General features: G+C 36.1%; 1 protein-coding gene and 1 non-coding gene across 7 annotated transcripts in view; one reads left to right on the top strand and one right to left on the bottom strand.

Annotated features, from left to right (window-relative positions):
• Positions 1–17,754, bottom strand: part of PPP4R3B (protein phosphatase 4 regulatory subunit 3B) — a 70,643-nt gene that overhangs the window by 12,714 nt on the left and 40,175 nt on the right. For 4 of the 6 annotated variants that reach the window (XM_032292085.1, XM_032292088.1, XM_032292091.1 and 1 more), the window contains 6 exons: positions 15,872–15,967; positions 14,935–14,976; positions 11,887–12,045; positions 7,722–7,891; positions 4,411–4,550; positions 3,816–4,000 (listed from right to left, as the gene is read on the bottom strand). In XM_032292085.1, coding sequence (XP_032147976.1) covers positions 3,816–4,000; positions 4,411–4,550; positions 7,722–7,891; positions 11,887–12,045; positions 14,935–14,976; positions 15,872–15,967 — 792 coding nt within the window. The remainder of the gene's footprint in view (positions 1–3,815; positions 4,001–4,410; positions 4,551–7,721; positions 7,892–11,886; positions 12,046–14,934; positions 14,977–15,871; positions 15,968–17,754) is intronic. The other 2 variants (XM_032292086.1, XM_032292087.1) reach the window with 2 other exon arrangements.
• On the top strand, positions 5,223–5,370 carry LOC116560683. The gene has a single exon (XR_004273078.1). It is a non-coding gene; the product is annotated as a small nucleolar RNA SNORA12 (small nucleolar RNA).

The raw sequence follows: 17,754 nt of genomic DNA, 5'->3' as shown, positions 1-17,754 counted from the left end.
TGGAAGCGACTTTGGAACTGGATAATAGGCAGAGGCTGGGACAGTCTGGATGGCTTAGAAAAAGACAGGAAGATGTGGGAAAGTCTGGAACTTCCTAGAGATTTATTGAATGATTTTGACCAAAATGCTGACAATGATACAGACAATGAAGTACAGGCTGAGGAGGTCTCACATGGAGATGAGGAACTTATTGCGAACTATAGTCGCTCTTATTGGGAATAAGTCACTCTTGCTATGCTTTTAGCAAAGAGACTGGCAACATTTTGCTCCTGCCCTAGAGATCTGTGGAACTTGAACTTGAGATGATTTAGGTTACCTAGCAGAAGAAATTTCCAAGTAGCAAAACATTTAAGGGGTGGCCTGGGCCAGGTCCGGTGGCTCATGTCTGTAATCCCAGCACTTTGGGAGGCCAAGGCGCTGGATCACTGGAGGTCAGGATGGCCAACAAGGTGAAACCCTGTCTCTACTAAAAATACAAAACTTAGCCAGGCATGATGGCACATACCTGTAGTCCCAGGTACTTGGGAGGCTGAAGCAGGAGAACTGGTTGAACCTGCGGAGGAGGAGGTTGCAGTGAGCCAAAATCATGCCACTGCACTACAGCCTGAGAAAGAGAGCAAGACTCTGTCTCCAAAAAAAAAAAAAAAAAAAGAGGTGTTCTGGCTGTTTCTAAAAGTGTGCACTCATATGCATGAAGAAAGAGATGGTCTGAAATTGGAATTTATATTTAAAAAGGAGCAGAGCATAGAGTTTGGAATATTTGCAGCCTGACCATGCAGTAGAGAAGACAAACTCATTTCTTGGGGAGAAATTCAAGCTGGTTGCAGAAACACGCATGGGAGCCAAATGTTAAATTAACAGGCCCAGAGGCCTAGGAGGGAAAAAAGATTTTGTGAGCTGGGCCCAGGGCCCTGCTGCTCTGTGCAGTCTTGGAATATGGCACCCTGCATCTCAGCTGTTACAGCTCCAGCCATGGCTAAAAGGAGCTAAGATGCATCTTGGGCCATGGTTTTAGAGGGTGCAAGCCCCACAACTTGGTAGCTTCCATGTGGTATTGGGCCTATGGGTATGCAGAAGGCAAGAACTGAGGTTTGGTAACCTCTGATTCCCAAACCACCTAGATTTCAGAAGACGTATGAAAATGCTTGGATGTCCAGGCAGAAATCTGCTGCAGGGGCAGAGCCCTCATGGAGAACCTCTGCTAGGGCAGTACGGAAGAGAAATGTGAGGAGGATGGAGCTCTGACACAGAGTCCCTACTGGGATACTGCATAGTGGGGCTGTGAGAAGAGGGCCACCATCCTCCAGACCCCAGAATGGTAGATCCACTGACAGCTTGCACCATGCACATGGAAAAGCCACAGGCACTCAACATCAGCCCATGAAAGCAGTCACGGGGGCTGTACCCAGCACAGCCATAGGGATGGAGTCAGCCATGGCCTTGGGAGCCCACCTGTTGTATCAGCATGCCCTGGATGTGAGACGTGGAGTCAAAGAAGATTATTTTGGAGCTTCAAGATTTAAAGACTGCCCTGCTGGGTTTCAGACTTGCCCAGGGCCTGCAGACCCTTTGTTTTGGCAAATTTCTCCCATTTGGAATGGGAACATTTACCCAATGCCCATACCCCCATTGTATCTTGGAAGTAACTAACTCTTTTATTTTACGGGTTCATAGGCAGAAGGGATTTACCTTGTCTCATATGAGACTTTGGACTTGGAACTTCTGAGTTAATGCTGGAATGAGTTGTGACTCTAGGGGACTGTTGGGAAGGCATGATTGGTTTTGAAATGTAAAAAAGACATGCGATTAGAGAGAGGCCAGGGTTGGAATGATATGGTTTGACTATGTGTGCCCATTCAAATCTCATTGTGAACTGTAATCACCAGGTGTTGGAGGAGGTGACTGAATCATGGAGGCAGAATACCTCATTGCTGTTTCTGTGACAGTGAGTTCTCATGAGATCTGGTTGTTTAAAAGTGTGTCGCACCTCCTTCTTCACATTCTCTGTCTCCTGCTCCACCAGGGTTAAGACATGCTTACCTCCCTTTCACCTTCTGCCATGACTAAGTTTCCTGAAGCCTTTCAGCCATGTTTCCTGTTAAGCCTATGGAACTGTGAGTCAATCAAATCTCTTTTCTTCATAAACTACCCAGTCTTAGGTAGTTCTTTTTAATAGTATAAAATGAACTAATACAAGTGATAAGTCTTTATTAGCTAGAATCTTAGAAATCTCAGTATTAGAAAGGAACTTAAGGATCCTAACAAAATTAGCCATCTTGTGCTAGAACTCTACATTGCAGTATCTAGCACGTACATCTAAAATCTCATTAGCTATCTGACTCTTCCTTTTATTGTCTCCCTGTAGCTTCCACTCACTGACTCTACACTTCTTTACTCATTGTAAAAACCTAGTAATTTCTCTGACAAGTCAACATTCCAAATGCCTGAAGACAATGATCAAGTCTATAAGTCCAAAATATTCCAAGTTCTTTTTCCTGTTTCTTTTATGACACAGCGTTCCAATCCCCTTTAACATCTGGTTACTATTTTGATATATGATTCTTAACAGTGTGTCATTCGACACTAGATACAGAACTTCAAATATGGCTGTACTGCCTCTTTTGACAGTAGTCAGGGCAGTACCTGTAATGAGTAAAGGCAGAAGAATTTGTCTAGCAAAGATGCCTATTCCTTAGGACATTTTAATAGGCTTGTTGCTCCCTTATGCTGAGGCAAATAAAACTTATTAAATTAATAAGTTGAAAATGAGTAGGAACAATAGTTCCAAAGAAAATGTAATAAATAAATGAAATTAATTATCTGAGAATTGCCTTTAGAAAATGTCACATTCAAAATCACAAACTTACATAATAAATCCAGGAAAGGCTTTTTATCTTTTAAGGTATAATTTTTTTTGTTTTTGAGATATGGTCTTTCTCTGTTACTCAGGCTGGAGTGCAGTGGCAGCTGATGACTCATTGTAGCTTCGACCTCCTTGGCTCAAGTGATCCTCCAGCCTCAGCCTTCCTAGTAGCTGGGACTCCAGTTGAATGCCACCATGCCCATCTAATTTTTGTGTTTTTTGTAGAGACAGGGTTTTACCATGTTACCCAGGGTGATCTGGAACTCCTGGGCTCAAATGATCCACCTGCTTCAGCCTTCCAAAGTGCTAGGATTAAAGACGTGAGCCACCATGCTCAGCAAGATATGAATTTTAATTAAATATTTAAATGATATATGCAGGGCAGTATTCCAAAAAATGGTAATTCCTCATTTTAGTTCTTTTGAAAGATAAGTGCTAGCAAGATCTTTGTTTTATAAAACATGTTAAATACACCTGAAAGCCAGGGGAAATTTTACTTTTTCACTTCTCTTGACAGTGTATCTTTATGTAACTTTTATAATTTAAAAATTTTAAAGAGCAAAGTTACTTCTTTGAGCTTAGTTTATCAGCTGTAAAAGATACAGGCAAAGTACTCTAGAAGGTTTCTATGAATCTATACGGTCTCTATTATTCCTGGGAATTTCAGCATAGAAATAAAGACAAGACTGTTTACAGAAAGAAAAGTGTAAGTAGATAATTCAATTTCTAACTAGCAAATTAATAGCATTATAGAATGGCAAGTTTGAAGAGAAACATTTTAAACATGAAAACAATTCTCAGATTTGGAAAAGTATATAATTTTAAAAGAACACGATTCCGTATAAAATGGTCTTTCTTGTTTTGTAAATTATAAATAAACCTTCATAAGCAACAGAATAATTTTTGCACTAAATAAGAAGGCATACTGTGCAGAAATTCAGAATTTTAATACCTTTTTTAGTCTCCATAAACTTTTCATAATTATCTGGAAAATCATCTTCTGGCTTAGACTTTTCCACTGGTGCCACAACCGCTTTTCCTTCCTCTTCCTCATCTTCATTAAACCACATTTCTTCATCCTCTTCCAAGGCTTTTGCATCTCTGCGAAATCTGTTACTACGCAATATAGATGGTACACTGTAAGAAATGTATCACAAATATTGAGTAATGATTTAAGTTCATGATCAGATTGAATTGAAGGAAAAATATGTATAATCAGGAGGAAGTGAAGTAATTTTAACTGCGTATAATTTGTATCAAAATCATCTCTGTCATGATAGAAGATGTAGCCAGAGAACACTAACACTCCAAATTATTTTAGGATATTGTATATTAAACTAAATATTCTTCTTAAGTTACACTATGGAGTGGTAATTCATCACTTAAATGATATGGGGTTAGGAGGAACACCTTACCCTCCTATTCAACTCTACGCTATCCAGTGATGGAAAGAAAATTCGTCAGTAAATTTCACATGGAAAATCTGAACTACAGACAATTTTGGACACAATTTTGTAGGCTATAAAAGCAGTATACTCAAACAATACCTGTTCAGTTTCTGATTTTGTCTGTCTTTTTCTTGCTCATATTTAGTCTTCAATCCTTTGAATGTCTGAACATACTCAATCGATTCAAGTGCTTTATAAAAGTTTTCAACTATATGTGCAGTAAGAGACTTGATATCTTCCTGTATAAGCACAAAATTCACATTTGAAATATAATACAATGCTTATTAGAAAAAAAACTTTAAAATTTTGTTTTGTAGTTCTAAAGCTGATCAAAAAAGGTTTTTCAAAATCACCTTCCAACATGTAATGTCCTGGTTTCTTTACATATGAGTCAGGACTGCAGAGAAAACTTGAAAAAAAAGGAGAAGCAATTTACTGGAGCCCTTTTGTGGGACTATAAAATACATTCGAAAAGTAAATGGATTTATTTTACATCTTCTGTTTATGTTTTGTATTTATATATAGCACTTTACAATTTAAAAACTACTTTTACATACAATTTCATTTAATCTGCATAACAATTTCATGAGATAGGTTTTATTATCCCCATTTTAGAGAAAAACAAAATTGAGGCTCAAGAGAGGCTGGATGGTTTGATCCAGAGCACACAGCTGGTTAGAGCAAAGATGTTAAAATTGTTTTCAAAATACTTACGGTGATGGATACCCCAAACACCCTGACTTGATCATTATACATTCTATCCATGCAAAAAAAAAAAAAAAAAAAAAAAAAAAGTACATGTACCAAAAAAATCTGTACAATATTATGTATCAATAAAAGAAAAATTATATTTTTCAACAAACAAGTGTTATTTAATGACTTCCTATTTAACTGCTATCAAAATGGGATATGGTTGTGGTGGTTTTCTTTCTGGTACATTCGTTAAATTTTCAAATGAGCCTAACTCTGCCACATACATTACATAGAAGCTGGCAAAGGCTTGATGACAAAGAGATCACTCTCATGCCTTTCCCATATCCGAGGCTGGCTCTCACACATAGAATAAGAAAAAAGCAATGAAGGATACATCTTACCTAAACAATAAATAAGCACAGATTTCTCTGACTATATTATATATACAGATCTGATGAACTATCTGGAATTCTACTTATCTATTCCTGTAGTCTTCCGATAGTATAATCTTTGTGAAATAAACTGATAGTAATAACTTCTAAATTCTAAATCATCACTGCAAATGCATGCATGCCCAGTAGGCTTATTTAAAAAAAAAATTAAAGTTGTGATTCAGGACTTTATAAATAATACTACATATTTAAGAAACACACAGCTCATTTCTTGAAAAGATACATCATAATTTGGTTGCATTACGGATTTTAAGTCTTAAAACTAGTTCTCCTGTACATGTCAATAAAAAATATGCAACTCAGAAATTAGAAACCTAGGTAATGGCTCTGTGTTATACATGAAATGAAAAACACATTAAATTTTGGGACACAAGGTACATAAATCAACCACTCAAAAACTTATTTTCAGAAAAACAATTCAATTGCGGGCATAGGGATGGGGTTGTAAACCCTACAGTTTGCTTTATCTCTATCTCACCAAAATTTTAAAGGAGAAAAATATAAAGTAAATAAAATATTAAAAAGTTTTGATTTATTCCAACAGTACAATGGGAACTAGTGAGCTAGTTAACCATATTCCTTGTTTTCCAAGGTTAAAGACTTCTATCCACTTCATCCTCTAAAAAATCATATACTTGGCAACTAACCACTTTTATAAAAACAATCCAGTTAGCCAAATTATCTTTGTATAAGGATAGCATGTCATCAGCAGAAATCTAATTTGTACGAAATAAAACTAGAGAATGAATTTCTAGCTTTGACTTTCTTTTTTCAAATTCTTTCCAGTTAAGTGCAGTGGCTCATATCTGTAATCCAACACTTTGGGAGGCTGTGGGAGGACTGCTTGACCCTAGGAGTTCGAGACCAGCCTGGGCAACATAGGAAGACCCCTGTATCTAAAAAAAAATTAAAATTAGCCAGGCATATTAGTAAATACCTATAGTTTCAACTACTCAGGAGGCTGACATGGGAGGATCTGCTTGAGCCCAGGAGGTCAAAGCTACAGTGAGCTGTACCTACGTTATTGTACTACAGCTTGGGCAACAGCATGAGACCTTGCCTCAAACAAAATAAAACAAAAAATAAAACCCAAATTCTTTCCAACCTTGTGGTCATTTCCTCAGTGGATTGATTTCAGTGTATATAAGTACAGGTAAGGTCAATTTGTTGTATTGGTTTTAAAGCTATCTGTTGCACCCCTGTTATTCGCATAGATTGCCCTCCAGATTGTTTATGACAAATCTTCTGTTGCCCTAAATTGAGGTGGGATATAGTTATAAGTTCCAACTGGTCCTGATTGTGCTACTAACCAAATGGATGTTCTTGAATAGGTCACTTAATCATTCTGGGTGTCTTAATTTCTTGATCTATAAAATATGATAATTGGAGTAGTCCATCTAACTTCCTGATCTCTTTAACTTAAAATTCCAGTATTCCATCCTACCTATTATGCACTTATATTAACGTCTACCAAATGAAATTTTTTTTTGAGACAAGAGTCTTGCTCTGTCACCCAGGCTGGAATGAAGTGACGCAATCTCGGCTCACTGTAATCCCACCTCCCGTGTTCAAGCAATTCTTGTGTCTCAGCTTCCCAAGTGGCTGGGATTACAGGCGTGTGCCACCACACCTGGCTAATTTTTGTATTTTTAGTAGATATGGGGTTTCACCATATTGGCCAGGCTGCTCATGAACTCTTGACCTCAAGTGATCAGCCCACCTTGGCCTCCCAAAGTGCTGCAATTACAGGCGTGAGCCACCGTGCCCAACCCCAAACGAATTATTTTTCAATATTTCTATTCTTTTTAAATCACTACCTCTACAATAAAAATATCACCTTTTCCTAAAAGATCACGTGAATAAGCCATGATTGACTGAAAGGCTCACATACACCATATGTTATCCTGAAACATTTGGCCAATAAAAGTGGAACTGAGAAAAATCAAGTAAATATGGGCTGAAAGACTACACTGAATTTCACTTTTATATTTCACAATTTAAAATATTAGCGTTAAAATATATTAGTGTCAAAAGTAAAAACCACTAAACCATAACCATGTGGCAAATACAAACTAAAAAGGTATTGATTTTTAAAATTTCAGTTTATTAGAAATAGATTCTAAGGCACATGGAATATATAATTCCAGGGGCAAAAGGGAATGAAGAAATCACTTTGCTTACATATAATTCTTTTACTTTGACATAAAAAATTATGGCTTTACATATAATTATCTTACATATAACAGTTGTTTTATAATCACTTACCACTCTTATAAATTCAAACAACTCAATAACAGCTGAATTCAACAGATTGTACCGAGTTCCATTATCCAGAAGTGCATTTATAACCGGCTCAAAAAGATGTCCCTTGGTGATGTAACGATTATAAAATTCATCTTTAAGTCCAATTATCCGCCTCATAAAGCGAAGAGCACCTAATTAAAATAATACAGAGAATAAGTTAATGATCTTACTAAAATCCATGATTATACAGGTGTTTTTCCACCATAAAGTAATGTATATGTTCTTCTGAAATGAAAAGTAAAACTGTTCATAAAGTAAAAAGTAAATTGTTCTAAAAAGAAAAGTAAATTTGTCCAATAAAACTGGACTTTGAGGAAAATAGAGCTGGAGAGGACCTCTCAAAACTGTAAAACTTTGTAGCCAGAACTAACAAAAAAACCCACAAAAAACAGTAATTGGAACCTAGGAGATAAACTACCCAGGCAGGTAGCTCTATGACAGAGATTAAAAAAATATGCAAAATCCACAGACTGCAAATGCTAGCAGTACTTAGAGTAGTGCTAGTGGATGGCTGAGACAACACAGTGAAGGAAGCTTAGAATCAGTGGCGGCACTGTCATTAAGGTGGGCACAGGAGTGGGCCACCTGCTATGAGCCAAGATGGCCTTGGCTCTCTGAGGGAGGGAGCTTTAGAAGCAAATGGTTTTTAATTTTCTCAAAATACTGCTAAAGAGGCTCCTGATACCATATGCCAATCACATAATAGAAGATCTAAAGGTTTTTAATTCTCTAATGAAGGCTATTTCCATTCACACTATTCTACTTCTCTATGTCTTGAAAAAAAACTTGTGAACCAACACCATCTTCATATTATAATGACATCATTCTCTTATGTACCAATTGCTTACAAGCTATTTTACCTAGCTAAAGATGCACTGTGGCAGATCAGATTTGTTAAAGAAAAACAGCAATGAATAAGAGGTACAACTTGAACTTGACTTTTCACATTTTAGAATACTGAGAAGAGATCTCCTTTTTAACTAGTCTTTTCCCTAGCTACATAAAGCTTACTAAATTTAGCAATATTACTGAGAAAGGTCTTATGGAACAGAGAGGACTATAATTTTAATCCTTTAGTTTTATATGTGTTGATCCTTTAACTTGCATCTTTTCCCCAAGTAGTTTATTCTACAGATACCAGTAGCCCAATCTTCAAAACGCAAGGCTTCTGACTGTGTAAGTCATTTCTCATTCCATTAGATGAAACTCATGAAATAAAGAAGTTGTGCCTGTCACAAGAGTTTCTAAACATTATCTGAGAATAAAACAGTAATAGGCCACATAAGGTATAAATGTAACACCAAACAAGTGTGGGGAGAAGCATTAGACTTGCAACTTCACCTCTCTTTGTAGCAGGATAAGAAATGGTTTACTTAAGATGCAAAAGACTGAAGCACTGGCAAGTGTGTGAGCAAATAGGCACACTTACACACTGCTGGTAAATGAACTGACAAGTATACAAAGCTATGGTTACAAGAGCACTGATTATAATAATAAAAATCCTGAAACAATATAAATATTTAAATATTAGAAATTCTGGCCAGGTGCAGTGGTTCACGCCTGTAATCCCGCGCTTTGGGAGGCCAAGGCGGGCGGATCACGATGTCAGAAGTTTGAGACCAGCTTAACCAATATGGGGAAACCCCGTCTCTACTATAAATACAAAAAATTAGCCAGTCCTGGTGGTAGGCACCTGTAATCACAGCTACTCGAGAGGTTGAGGCAGGAGGATTGCTTGAACCCAGGAAGCAGAAGTTACAGAGAACCAAGACCATGCCACTGCACTCCAGCCTGGGCAACAGAGCAAGAATCCACCTCAAAATAAATAAATAAATAAAAATAAAAATAAATTGGAAATTCATTCAATTACATGTTCATATTAAAGGGAGTACTCTGTAGTCATCAAAGAGTACTATTTATAGAGAGTCAAATGGGAAAATCTGTCTTAAGAACATCAATCATTCCAAAACTAATACAAAAACATAACGTAATTCCAATCAAAATGAACTGGATATAATAATTTAGTTATTATGAAAGAGAAAATGTCCAATAACTAAGAAAATTATGAAAAAGGAAAGTGAAGGGGGACTCAGTAGGTATTAAACCTTATAACAGAAACACTGTAACGCCTGGCATAATATAATAAACACTATTTTTTTGTTTGTTTGTTTTTGAGACAAGAGTCTTGCTCTGTCATCCAGGCTGGAGTACAGTGTTGCGATCTCAGCTCACAGCAACCTCCGTCTCCCAGGTTCAAGTGATTCTCCTGCCTCAGCTTCCTGAGTAGTTGGGATTACAGGCATACACCACCACACCTGGCTAATTTTTGTATTTTTAGTAGAGACAGGGTTTCCTGATGTTGCCCAGGTTGCTCTCCAACACCTGACCTCAGGTGATCCACCCACCTCAGCCTTCCAAAGTGCTGGGATTACAGGCATGAGCCACCGTGCCTGGCCAACACTGGTATTTCATTTGGTGAAATTAAATGACAGTCCAGAAATAAAACAAAAGTGTATATATATATGTTAACTTACTGTATGACAAAAATGATATTTCAATTCAGAAGGAAAGAGGAAAGGTATGGTAGTCTTAATTCAAGTGCGGATTAAGACTGATACCGTTGGCTATATATCTAGAAAACACCCATTTCAAACTCTCATTTCAAAACATATGCAAAAACAATTTCGCATGTGTTACACATATAAATATAAAAAAGAAAGTGAAAATATCTGTATAATCTTAGGACACAGACTTTTCTAAGCAAAACGAAAAACCCAAAAGTCATAGAAGGAAAAGAAAGAAATCTGTGTCGTAATAAGGACATTTTCAAGTTATTTGGAAAACAATATTATAAATAAAGCCAAAGACAAGACAATGAAGATGTACATTCTCTCGCCAAAACATGATAAATTGTTAATATCTCTACTATACAAAAAGCTCTGAGAAAAAGATAACTGGTAATTCACAACAGATAAAAATGCAAATTATACTAATATACGAAAAGATGCTGTCGGGGAATATGCAAATTAAGAAAAAAATGAAATATCACATTTTCCATTATCAGACTGGTAACATTTTAAAAAAAGGAGTAACACTGAATGCTGGGAAATGTCAAAATGTTTCAATTTGGGGGGAAGTAATCTAGCAGCTACATGGCAAATTAAATAGATACATTAAAAAGCATAAAACAGATAAACATATTGTCTTTGCAATCTCATTACTGAGAATCTATTCTTTAGAAAGAAATAAATCAGTACTTAGAAGATTTATGTACAAGACTATTTACCACAGTATAGTTTGGAGTGGCAAAAAAGCAAAAACAATCCTGTAATTCATCCAGTGGAGAATGGCAGAAGAATCTGTGGAAGAGCCATACTATAAAATCTCACTCAGCTATCTCCAGGAATAAACTTAGTCTACATGATATTGAGCTAGAGTAGTGTTAGGGGGCTGAGAAATGTGTTGGTATGATCCTGTTTGGTAAAAGTAAAAAACAAAAAAAAATCCTCTATACATGTGATTATGTTTATTATATAAATTGGTACAGGTATAAAAAAAGAAATAATGCAGACAGTTAATACTGGCTATTTTAAGTCCATAAAAATAAAGATTAGGGAGATTAATATTTTCTCAATACATTAAATTAAATGCCTATATTTAAACTATAATCTTTATGGTCAGAATAACACCACAAAGTAATTTCCATCTGAAGAGAGGATGTTTCTTTCTGTTTGCAGGTGAAATTATGAAAGTGAAAGCAAGTTTATAGTCTGCTAAAAATCAACATTGAATATCAGGATAATTATAAAGAGTGACTACTAAATGACAGTTTTATGAAGTGATATAAAAAAACGGCAGGCCTGGTTCTGTTAGTAAAATGGTGTCATTCCACATGGTATTGTATCACAACAAAAGACAGGCTCACTGAATTTAAATGTGAGCAATATGCAGGTGGGGAAATCACTACAACCTAGTCCTCTTGCCCTTTGAGTAAGAATGAAAGAGTAGGACTTCTCACAATCATCTAATTAACAGAATATACACTGCTAATAAATAATAACTTCAAATGGGTAACTTCAGCTTTATCTCTATTAAAAATGTTGCTTTTTAAACATTTTATACTTACACAAGGCCAGAAAAGTGTGCTTTGAATTCATCAAGACCAAGACTCTTCTTAGCAAGTCCTTGTTCATAATATAGTTTTTTATGTGATATGTGTGATGTTCCACACAAAATGTGAGTAACTCTAAAATTAAGGCAAGTAGCTGTGCTGTTTGATAATTATCTACAAAAGAAAGTAATCTCATGAAAATAAATACCGAATATATCTAAATAAAGAATAAATAAAGCTTACATCCTATATTTTTTTTAACAAAATCTAAATTGTAATTCCTCTAATTCCTTTTTTTTTTTTTTTTTTGAGACAAGGTCTCACTCTGTCACCCAGTTTGGAGTGTGGTGGCAGTCATGGCTCATTGCAGCTTCTACCTCCCAGGCTCAAGTGATCCTCCCACCTCAGCTTCCAGAGTAGCCGGAAGTACAAATGTATGCCACCATGCTAATTTTTTTTCAATTTTTTGTAGAGATGGGGCCTCACTATGTTGTCCAGACCGGTCTCAAACTCCTGGGCTCAAGAGATCCTCCCATTTGGCCTCCCAAAGTGCTGGGATTATAAGTATAAGCCACTGTGCCTGGCCTATTTTCTCCAATTTTATATCCATTAAAAAGGCTACAGATTTTAAATTTTTCATTAGCCAGACTCTCCAGAAGCACATTAACAGTTTTAGCTACTAGATAACTTTCTAAGACTCATATTTGCATAAAATACGAAATATAGAAAGAAAAGCAGTAACAATCCATGAACATGATAATACCTTGATGGCACTGAGGTATTCTTTATTAATATTAATAAATATATAAAAGGGCCCATGGTTTAAAAAAAACTGCTTAAAACTTTTGGCCTAAAGTGGCTCAATGCAAACTTCCCCCAAAAAATTATTTAAAGATGGTTTAAGAAAAGGATATTTTTGGCTGCTTGAACATCAAATGAAAAATATTACATTAAGATTCTTAAACATAACTTAATATAATTTTATAAACAACTTTTAAAATATCAACTCATGATATCTACAGAGAGGGATCAACTGAATAAACTTGCATTTTTTCTTTCCCTGAGACTTCGGTTTACACATTCATGAAATGATTTTGAACTGCTTCCTAAACAGTTTAGGAATTTAATTTGTTTAATTAAAATTAAACAAATTTTAATTTATGTCAAAGGCCTATATGGACAATCACACATCCCTATTATAAGTGCTTTAGACAAGAAAATATTTTCTTGCTGTTGTTTAAGACAGGGTGTCATCACTCTGTCACCCAGGCTGGAGTGCACTGGTGCAATTTCGGCTCACTGCATCCTCAACCTCCCAGACTCAAGTGATCCTGCCACCTCAGCCTCCCTAGTAGCTGGGACCACAGAGGGCAAACCACCATGCCCAGTTTATTTTTTGTAGAAATGATGTCTCACTATGTTGCCCAGGCTGGTCTCTTAATTCCTGGGCTCAAGTGATCCTCCTGCCTTGGTCTCCCAAAGTGCTGAGGTTACAGGTGTGAGCCACTACGCTTGGCTAGACAAAGAAATATTAAGCTGTGAGGAAATTATAAAATCACAGTCTTACAGAATTTTTTAAAAAATGACATCATCTAGTATAACTATTTTATTTACTTGAGATTATATACATAAATATCTCGTGGAACTACAATGCTATCAGGAATAAATTGGCATCATTTCTAATAACAGAATGACCATCACATATAAATACACAAAAGAAAGTTCTCTTATTTCAAGGATTGTTTCTACTTTAAATGCAAGTAAAGAGTTTCCCTTCCTCCAGACCAATTTCTATGACAGCCAGTACAACAGCCAAAATTTGAACTAGTTCCTCACCATTGAAAGCAATTCCTGGACAGGAATGGTGGCTCACGCCTATAATCCCAGCACTTCGGGAGGCGGAGGCTGGTGGATCGCCTGAGGTCAGGAGTTTTGAGACCAGTCTGGCCAAAATGGTGAAATGCTGTCTCTACTAAAAATACAGAAGTTAGCTGGGTATGGTGGTGAGCACCTATAATCCCAGCTACTGGGAAGGCAGCAGCAGGAGAATCACTTGAACCTGGGAGGTGGAGGTTGCAGTGAGCTGAGGTTGCACCACTGCACTCTAGCCTAGATGACAGAGTGAGACTCCGTCTCGAAAAAAGAAAAGCAATTCTTCTTTATTTTTCAACTCTCCAATTTTATTAACAAAAGACTTTTCAACCTTGACACTCACAAATGTCTGGATTTTTTGTTTGTATTTGAGATGGAGTTTCGCTCTTGTTGCCCAAGCTGGTATGCAATGGCGTGATCTCGGCTCACTGCAACCTCCACCTCATGAATTCAGGTGATTCTCCTGCCTCAGCCTCCGGAGTAGCTGTGATTGTGGGCATGTGCCACCACGCCCAGCTAATTTCCTGACCTCAGGTGATCCACCTGTCTCAGACTTCCAAAGTGCTGGGATTACAGGCGTGAGCTAACATGCCCAGCCTTAAACAAATGTCTTCATCTTTATAACTGGGACAAGAAATTATTCATATCTCTAAACAGTCCAATCTCCAAAGTGCCTCCTTACTTGAAACTGGCTCCCCTTTGAGATTTGATGAGGTTGGTAGAAAGGGCATGGGATGGTAGGTGCGCACAGCACGTCTTTATTAGTATCAAGCTTATACCTAGTATGCCTATTCTAAGTAGAAACAACTGCTTTTAGTCTCAGATTCACAAACAATAAGCATAAAATGGACATAAAAATTAGCTGCAAACTAACTAGTCTTAGTTTACTACATTTCAAAAATAAGAATTACATCCTCAACTTTCAGACAATGCCTTCTTCTCATAACAATGTCAGAAAACAAGCTATAAATTTTCAGGAAAAAAAAAACAGTAAAATTCCAACTCATTTTCCATTTTTAATATTGGGGATAGTGAAATTTTTTCTTTACAATAAAGACAAAAGTAAATTTGTTCTTGCATTTCATTTTTATGCCAAAATATGCTTTTCTTAGCCTTATATAAAGCATTACACTTAGAGTAGAAAAAAGTTTATAATTTGCACGTATTCATAAAGTATGAATTTATACTTACCAGGACAAATTGTGTTGTTTTTGTTTGATCCAACTATATTATCTAATAAAAAAAATTAAAAATTAAAATCAAATATTTCAGTAATATTTCACATTTCCCTAGTACTTTATAATATACAATGTATGTCTTCAATCATAATCTCCTTTACCCTCAAAATAACTGTTAAGACTTGGTTGCTTCAGTAAAATTATAACTATATCTGCAATATTTTAAAAAAGTGGTTACAGGTGTGGAATTAAAGGACAACATAGTATAAATATTCTGATAAAAAGGAAGATTACAACCAGAGATAAAACTAACATATCTTCTTTTATCTTCTCATATTCATCATTCAACAATTAGGATATTTCTCTTCATTTCATTTTTGTTTTTTTATTCTCAATTTTTTAAAATAACACTTGCATTTGGTCATCCTTTATGCATCTCGTTTTTAAAAACAGAAAATATAGGAATTTTTAAAACTCCAGAATAATAAGTATGTTTATGCTTCAAATTTTTTTAAAAACTAAATTAAGTGGCCATTATCAATAAGTTCCAATTTCTAGGCATACATTCTAGAGCACATCAAGGCACATGTACATAGGGAAACACAAGAATGTAACTGGAGCATTATCTGTAATAGCAAAAAGCTAGAAACAAATGCACATTAGAGGTAGAATGGCTCAATTACAGCATACTCATATACAGGAGTTAAAAATAAATAAGAACTCTATATGAGTTAAAAATAAATAACTCTATTTCAATATGAATTAGATCAATATGAACAGGTATCAGTATGAATAGATCTCAAAAATAACATTGGATAAAAAATATGCAGCATAGTATGTATGAGACATTAAATTTATAGCAACTTTGAAAATATGAAAAATAATACCATATATACACATCATAAAAACATAAGCAAATATAGGAGTGATAAACTCCAAATTCAGCATACCTTGAGAGATGGAGGAAGAGGGGGTAGAATGGGAATGGGAATGTGAAGGGGTACATACGAAACTCCAACTATATCTGTAATGTTTTAAAAAAAAATCTGAAAAAAAATATGTCAAGTTAGTTTTGATAAAGCCAACAGGGAGTATATGAGCGTCTGTTATACTATTATCTATTTATTTCTGTAGGCTGGAAATGTTTTGTTAAAATGAACATAAAAAATGCATTATTTTAATTTACATAAATGGAACCATTCTTCAAGAAAACCCTCTGTGATGTGCTTTTGTACCCATTCACCTTGATATTTTTGGGAATTATTCAGTTGATACATCAAAATTCAATGATTTTAACTGCTATATGGCATTCCATTATATGAAAAATACATATTTTATTCATTTTCCTACCACAAACAATGCAGCAACATTCTTGTACCTGTCATGCATATGCACACATATTCCATAGAGTATACACTCAGAAATGGAACTAACAGTATTACATAGGGTATGCCCATGTTTCAACTTTATTAGTTTCATGAACATTCTCCTAAATACCTAAATAACCTCCTCTTAAGTGATTCTTCGGGTTAACAAATATTCTCAGATAGTGGCTAATGTTCTATAGCCCCACATATTTCTGATTTCACTAATTAAGTTGTATGCACATCAAAGTCCTTTGCTTATGTTAGTATGTATTATGGTCATATGATAACATAATTTAAATACTGCAGATTGATGAAATCTAAGAGAACTGTAGTATCTATGGCTAAGTTGAATACAGTAGAACTCAATTTAAAAATTGCCTCCAGATTAGATATATGCAACTATGAATACCTAGAGGGATATAGTAAAACCATAAGATTATGCACTCAGGCTTCTTCAAAAGCATTTTTAGACTTTCATTCCATTTTAATAAGCTGAAAACAAATTGCAGCTGATGAATTATGGGTGCCGATTATGTAAGAAAGAGAATATGGAAATGCATATACTAATGAAAAAGCCTTGCCCCTATATATTAGCATATATTGGCATATTAATGTGCATTTGGAGGCTCAATTAAAATATACTATTTGCTCCTATTCATTACAGATACCAACTCTAACAAATTTGGGGACAATGCCTTTTTTGATGTCTACATCTTTTTTTTTTTTTTTTTTTGGGACGGAGTTTCGCTCTTGTTACTCAGGCTGGAGTGCAATGGCGCGATCTCGGCTCATCGCAACCTCCGCCTCCTGGGTTCAGGCAATTCTCCTGCCTCAGCCTCCTGAGTAGCTGGGATTACAGGCACGCGCCACCATGCCCAGCTAATTTTTTGTATTTTTAGTAGAGACGGGGTTTCACCGTGTTGACCAGGATGGTCTCAATCTCTTGACCTCATGATCCACCCACCTCGGCCTCCCAAAGTGCTGGGATTATAGACTTGAGCCACCGCGCCCGGCCCTGATGTCTACATCTTAATTCCTTAGTGTGTAATACTGTTTGCCACATTTCCTTTTCTTTTCTGCCAGTGGTCTATACACTCAGAGAAACTTCTGTAGTAACAAACTATAGAAATGGCCTCTGAAAGAATAGTCTTGCCATATTTTATTATTCACTTCCATAACCCTAAGAAACAAGAAAATCAGCTGGTTGTGTTGGCTCATGCCTGTAATCACAGCACTTTGGGAGGCTAAGGCCAGTGGATCATGAGGTCAAGAGATCGCGATCATCCTGGCTAACAAAGTGAAACCCCATCTCTACTAAAAATACAAAAAGTGTGTGGTAGCATGTGCCTGTAATCCCAGGTACTTGGGAAGCTGAGGCAGGAGAATTGCTTGAATCCAGGAGGTGGAGGTTAAGTGATCCGATATCGCGCCACTGCACTGCACCTTGGGTGACAGAGCGAGACTCT

The sequence above is a fragment of the Sapajus apella genome, unplaced genomic scaffold (assembly GCF_009761245.1).
Source record: "Sapajus apella isolate SASKATOON/1434 unplaced genomic scaffold, GSC_monkey_1.0 scaffold26, whole genome shotgun sequence".
NCBI classification, from domain to species: Eukaryota; Metazoa; Chordata; class Mammalia; order Primates; family Cebidae; genus Sapajus; species Sapajus apella.
This window is presented reverse-complemented; position numbering and strand designations above follow the sequence as displayed.